This window comes from Vicia villosa, linkage group LG3 (genome assembly GCF_029867415.1).
Source record: "Vicia villosa cultivar HV-30 ecotype Madison, WI linkage group LG3, Vvil1.0, whole genome shotgun sequence".
Taxonomy (NCBI): Eukaryota; Viridiplantae; Streptophyta; class Magnoliopsida; order Fabales; family Fabaceae; genus Vicia; species Vicia villosa.
Genome location: NC_081182.1, coordinates 49,701,752 through 49,708,433, shown reverse-complemented (window position 1 = coordinate 49,708,433; position 6,682 = coordinate 49,701,752). Strand labels below are relative to the sequence as shown.

General features: G+C 34.2%; 1 protein-coding gene across 1 annotated transcript; it reads left to right on the top strand.

The window, feature by feature from the left end:
* Positions 1-411: 411 nt before the first annotated feature.
* On the top strand, positions 412-6,476 carry LOC131655678 (phosphoinositide phosphatase SAC2-like). Its single transcript, XM_058925511.1, has 16 exons — positions 412-593; positions 897-1,101; positions 1,204-1,369; positions 1,946-2,171; positions 2,466-2,542; positions 2,774-2,961; positions 3,318-3,415; positions 3,505-3,638; positions 3,727-3,855; positions 4,030-4,396; positions 4,545-4,666; positions 4,815-4,928; positions 5,251-5,424; positions 5,549-5,701; positions 5,893-5,974; positions 6,297-6,476. The coding sequence occupies exons 1-16, from the start codon at positions 489-491 to the stop codon at positions 6,399-6,401; spliced, it is 2,445 nt and encodes an 814-aa protein (XP_058781494.1). The 5' UTR covers positions 412-488; the 3' UTR covers positions 6,402-6,476.
* Positions 6,477-6,682: the final 206 nt, after the last annotated feature.

Below are 6,682 nucleotides of genomic sequence, written 5' to 3'. Positions count from 1 at the left end.
TATAGTTTATAACTTATAGTTTATAAGCTCGTATCCCGGGTACTAGCCGGTTCCGTCCCTTTTTGGAGAAAACTCATTTGTCAAGTGAGCCAACCCTTTGAGATTAACAAAACTTAACTTAAACGTATTGATCTCCAACTAAATTCAAGGATACAGAATATTCACCTTAAATTATTCTAATAATTCACATTTCTTCCAATTAAAAAAATTCACATTTCTTTCAATTAAAAAAAAACCACGGTTTCTCTCTCATCTTCTATGCTGTCAAAATAATTAATTTTAATTGGATAAGAGTGTAAAGTGGTTTACAGTCGCTACAGACAGTGTATTTCAATTTCAATTAATCTCGTATAATTATAATTGATATGAAACCCTTATTTTCCAAAAATAAAAGAAAGTTTTATGAAAACTTTGATTTTTCTCTCCCTCTTAAAAATTGAATAAAAAAACTTCAGCTTTGTTTTGAAGCTCGAGTCATCTGAATTGTGATGGAGAAATCAAACGAAAAGTTGCAGAAAAGTGTTGGTGTTGTAGGTGGAGTGCACTCCAAGTCTTGCTACATGCAAAAGTTTAGGCTCTACGAAACTCGCTCGGTAAATATGATTTTATTCTCCTCCTATCATTCATGCTTGCATTACTCTTGTTTGTCATATGCACGTTCCGATACCGATACCTTTATTCACCGTTTTTGTGATAAAGAATAAATTGCGATTAATTCACACTGTGACGACTATAATCAGCGTCATAAAAACACATGTATCGACCAAACTAGCCAAAGCCCTTACGCGACCGTGACTAATATTTAAAACTTTGGTGTGAACTATCTGTGATGAATTTTTTTTTAGCATAGCTAAAGAGCACTATGGTTTGGTTTCTTACCATTTTTCTATGCTTAGAGATTCTACATGACTGGAAGAGACAAAAACAAAACATTTTGGAGGGTTTTAAAGATTGATAGATTGGAGCCGTCCGAGTTAAATATTGTCGAGGATCCGACATTATACACAGAAACTGAGTATTGTGACATTTTGAGGTGTATACATGAAGGAAACAAGTCCACAGGCGGGCTTAAATTTGTAACAAATTGCTATGGAATCATCGGTATTTCTTATCTTTTATGTTATAGAAAAACATTTACTACGATACTAGTGTTTATTTTACGAAATTATTTACTCGGTTGTCTCATGGTATCACTTTGTTTAGGATTTATCAAATTTCTTGAGCCATACTACATGTTGCTTATAACAAATCGGAAGAAGATCGGCAAAATATGTGGACACAATGTATATGCAATCACAAAGAGCGAAATGGTTCCAATTCCACATCCAAGCGTGCGATCGAAATTGGCATATTCTAAGGATGAGAACAGGTCTTTAGTTAATTTTACATGTATCTGTAATGTGTGTATAGTACATTTAAGGAGACATAGAAGAGTAGCATTCAGAACTACACCTTAGCTGATGATTATGTTATGAATTACGTTTTTATTCGAGTTCATTAAATCGTGATGTGTAAACATTCTGTTAGATTGTCATAATTATACTTGTCTTGATGTTTTACATTTTAGTTTTACAATGTGGGCTTCCTCAAGTCAGCACTCTCGTCTTTCTTTGGTACTCTAACTGTTTCTATCGTTATAGAATTCATAAAACTTCTTTTAGATTTCAAAGTCGTGTGATATGTATAGTAGATTCCTCCTATTGTTTTTTCGTTTTCGTGTTCTACTTTTGTTGTTAAGTTCATTTTCTGGAAGTGTAAAAGAACAATCTCCATTGCTGTTATTATGTAAATATAACTTTTCGAGTGAGACAATGTATTTCCATGGTTTGCATGGGAGATCGCTTTCTTTTCATTTTGAAATATACATTTGGTTAGAGTTATTGGTTTCACAAGTTGTTTTTTTTGCTTATTAGTGGACTAATCTCTTTCTTCTGTTGTGACTTAGATACAAGAAGCTTCTATGCAGTATGGATCTTACAAAGGACTTCTTTTACAGCTACTCATACAACATTATGCTAAGTCTTCAAAAGAACTTATCTGGTCATAATTTTACGGGACAAACACTTTATGAAACACTGTTTGTTTGGAACGAGTTCTTAACTCGGGGAATCAGGAATAGTCTCCAGAATACTTCCTGGACTGTTGCCTTAGTCTATGGCTTTTTTAAACAGGTACATACATGCTGATTTTTCTAAGTTTTGTTTTTGATGTAAAGTTATATTAGTGTTTGAGTTGTCTTATACTGGAAAGTTCACTCCTCGAAGTCGAACTACACAAAAGGTTTGACTAACTTAATATAGGACATACTTCTAACATCCTATTGCCGGTACACTTTTGATGTTTTCTGTATTGATAGCTTTAAGAAATCCCTTAACACGGCAGAAATAATCCTAGTGTTACGTGTTTTTAGAAAAGATTTGGTGCTTTCTTCTTGACAAGTGTTCATTTCATGGTATCGTGTGTAGGTTAACCTTTCTATACCTGGCCATGAGTTCAACATGATTATCATTGCTAGACGCTCAAGGCACTATGCTGGTACCAGGTTTGTACTTCTCTTTAACTTTCCTTGAATTCGTAATGGAATTAAGGTTGCATTCAATTTCACATGACTGTACTTGTGATCCCGGATTAAAGGCTTCTGCTCTTTACCAGCTTTTTCTCAGCATTTTAATTCATAAGAGTCATATAAACTGGGCAATTTTGCAACCATGATACTTTCCCTTATGACTTTCTTGCCATTGCTTATTTAATGTTTCTTTATCGTGTGGTGCAGATATTTGAAACGAGGAGTCAATGAAAGAGGAAGAGTAGCTAATGATGTTGAGACGGAGCAGATAGTTTTTGCAGATGCTAGTGATGGATCTCCAATGCAAATCAGTTCTGTAGTGCAAATACGGGGTTCAATCCCTCTCTTCTGGTCTCAGGAAGCCTCGCCATTGAATATAAAACCCGACATTATATGTACGGTAACTAACCATCTCTCCTTCGTTTCTCACTTAAGCTTGGATAAACAATCTAAATTAAGTGCTCATAATATAAGTGTTTATATATAAGATATCTCTTTAACAAACGATAGAAGTAAGTAACATTGCTTTGTGTATAAGTTATAAGCTGTTTTCGTAAGGTGTTCTGTAGGGTTTATGGAAATAAACTGAAAAGTGAAAACAACCTATGGACATGTCATAAGCAGTTTCCATAAGCTCTCTCAAATTGTCTCACAAGTGCTTATGCCTTATGATAAATTCATATAAGCCAATCAAAGCAGGCTCATACTATGTAATTTACCCTAACTGCTCATTTTGGTTCTTCTTCTCTAGTATCACATAAGGACGCCAAGTTTGAAGCCACGAAACTTCATTTTGAGAATCTTGTTAAGAGATACGGAAATCCCATAATTATATTGAATTTGATTAAGGTAAAAATTTCTGAGTATGTTTTGTTTCTGTCTCATGTCTAAACTAAGACTTTCTACCTTTTTATATTCATTTGTCTTTTGTGTTTAAGACTCATGAGAAGAGGCCCCGTGAAACTATTCTGCGAACCGAGTTCGTTAATGCTGTTAAGTCTATTAATCAAAATTTGAAGGAGGATGAGTGCCTGAGGTTTCTTCATTTGGATCTGCATCGGCAATCAAGACGGTAAATTTCTTTTCCTCTTTGGCTCAAGCTCCATAGGTTTTCTCCCAGGGTGTTATTCTGACATTATTAGATCAAAAACTTTCGGCAGCAAGGCCACCAATGTGCTGGTGCAACTGGGAAAAGTGGCCGCGAGTGCGTTGCAACTAACTGACATCTTTTACTGTCCAGTGACACCAAACACGAGGCTTGAGGGATTATTCCCATATTCCTTCTCTGAGTAAGTACCATAAAAACACATTGCGATTTGCTGTTGTACTAATGCAAGTTGAGATTTTACTTGATTATTTTACTATTGTTGATACAGTTGCCTATTTATCAGGTAAGGATTCGTGAATGGTTGCTTTTAAAGCTAACATCTGTTAATTTTTTTTCCTTTTGAAATGTCATTCAGAAATAACAATGTCAATGAAACTGTTGCGGTACAAGATAGGATAAGCAAGTTTAACGTTGATAAGGAAACAAAAGTTGACAATTGTGATTACAATGGTGATGATGAGAACAAAGATTACACTGTCAAACCCAAAACACTTCAATCAGGCGTCTTGAGGACAAATTGCATAGATTGTTTAGACCGCACCAATATTGCGCAGTTTGCTTACGGACTAGTTGCACTTGGACGTCAGTTACAAGTGTTGGGATTTATTAAAGACCCGCATATTGATCTCGACAAACCTTTGGCAAAGGAAGTAATGAAAGCTTATGAGTCCATGGGAGACACATTAGCCTTTCAATATGGGGGTTCGGCAGCGCACAACAAGGTAATCTTTCTATCTTTTAAAGATTGACTTTTATGTCTTGGAATGCCAAATGTTACATGCTATCAAAAATCCAATGCTATAATTTAAATATCTGTTATAGATTAAGGTTCATTCCTTTGGATATTATACGATTCGTCTTGTTATTTAGATATTTTCTGAAAGAAGAGGTCAATGGAAGGCAGCTGCACAATCCCAAGAACTTATTCGAACCCTACAGCGTTATTACAACAATACGTGTTTGGATGGTGCTAAACAAAAAGCAATAAACATGTAAGTTAATCAAGACCTTTTTTTATAATCTTACATGCATAGTGGTTGTTACCATAGGTAACATTAATGTACCGTAAAAAGTTCTATATCTGTGGTAGTTGCATTAGAATGAATAAGCTAATGTCTTGTTTGATATTATTTTGTTCAGATTCTTAGGGCATTTTCAGCCACAACAAGGAAAACCAGCACTGTGGGAGCTTGATTCTGATCAGCATTACAATATTGGAAATCATGGCACAAATTTAGCAGATGGAATTGTAGGGTATAATCGGATTTTTCAGTTGCGCAACTTTTTTGTCTTTTTGATTTAAGAACTTATTTTGGAGGGTTGATAATATATAGAAAAGAAAGCATTTTTAACCTGTAAATATTAAATCTTCAAGACAACTGATATGTGAACATTACATGTAGCTTGGAGATTAATTCTGAGATTGAAACTATCTGTCAACCTTGTAACTTGGCAATATTGTTGTAATTTCGAGGAATGCCAAATGCCATTCTTATTGCGTTGCTCGACATTTGATGATACTCTTGAACATGTCTTACCTTGTCCGAAGATTGAAAAATGTCATTTCTTTGTTTAGTAGGTCAGTTATTAGAAGATCACAATCAGACTACATTCTCGGTGAAAGTGACGCTACGATTAGGAACTTGCATGCTCCAGACTGTCAGCACTCATCTGAAAATCTTGATAAGCGATCACGTTTGGAGTCTACTTCAGACACATTCACTTGGGAAACTTCTGTTTGTCATTGCTGGTATGCTTAACTCACATTTTGCATAATGCAAACTACGTCTAATTGGATACGTAGTTTGAACTAATATGATTTATGACTCAAGCCATCCAAATGATTTGAAACATGTGTTATCAATATTATATAGGCAAATTTATGGAGGAATGGTAAAGGACCAATATTGCGAAAGCGATCAAATTTGTTATGAGGAACATGAAGATGCACGTGACTCCTCCAATTTCCTTGATGTGGACTGGCTTTCTTCTTCTGGAAATTCTTGTGAAGGGGAACTACTTGAAAGGTATCATCTTTTTACTTCAATGAGTCCATTTAGAAAAATGCTTTCCAGCATCACCCGTTCTTCAATACGTAACGAATTGAACGGCATTTGAAATTTCTCCATATACTCCATAATTGGTCCTCTCTTTCAAACTCCATGAGTAGCTTTCAAAATTTTGTCGGAAATTGATGTCAATATTGTTGATGATACAGATCAATCAGCATCTCCTCAGACAATATTGTGAATGAACAAATAACTGATGTTTCTGCAAGTGAATCTGGACCTATCTTGAAGGTTAGTATATATTTATATTGTTAGCAACATTAGGTTTTTTCTTCTTCTGGATTTCAAGGCCTTTGAGTAGGACATATTGGTTTGTTCTTTGTAAACTTGAAGTTGGAACATCTACTTGTCAATGCAAAATTCTTGGAAAAATATTGTGATCTATATATTGTTGTCCAAGATTCAACAATTGATATTATCAACTTGATTTCACTTTGTTTCATCTTTTCATAGTTTTGCATAGAAAATAGTAATATAAGCATGGTTCTTAGTTCTTTCTTTTCTAGGATTCAACCAATTGGTAAACAAATTTTTTTCTCTCATTGTGTTTCAGGAGAGGCAAAGTGAAGAACTCAACAAAACTGGAAAACATACTGATAGCTTTGAAAAGTGGGTGACTCATGGTGAGGTGATATGGACCTCTAGTTCGGCTAATTAGTATTAGTTATGCTGATTAGCATATTTTAGTATATTTTTAAATTTGAATTTTAGTATTTTTAAGGATAAGATCTAGGTTGGAATAAATTTACCTGTTAAATATTATTATCATATAAATGTAAATAATAGTAATTATAATAAAAAGTAGTTCCTAACCTAAATTAGGACTCTTCTTCTATTGTAAGCCTATTTAAAGGCATTTAGATTGGCAATAAAATTTATCAATAATTATAATAAAAAATACTTGTAAATTTGTGAATTTAAGAAGAGACTCTGTCAAAG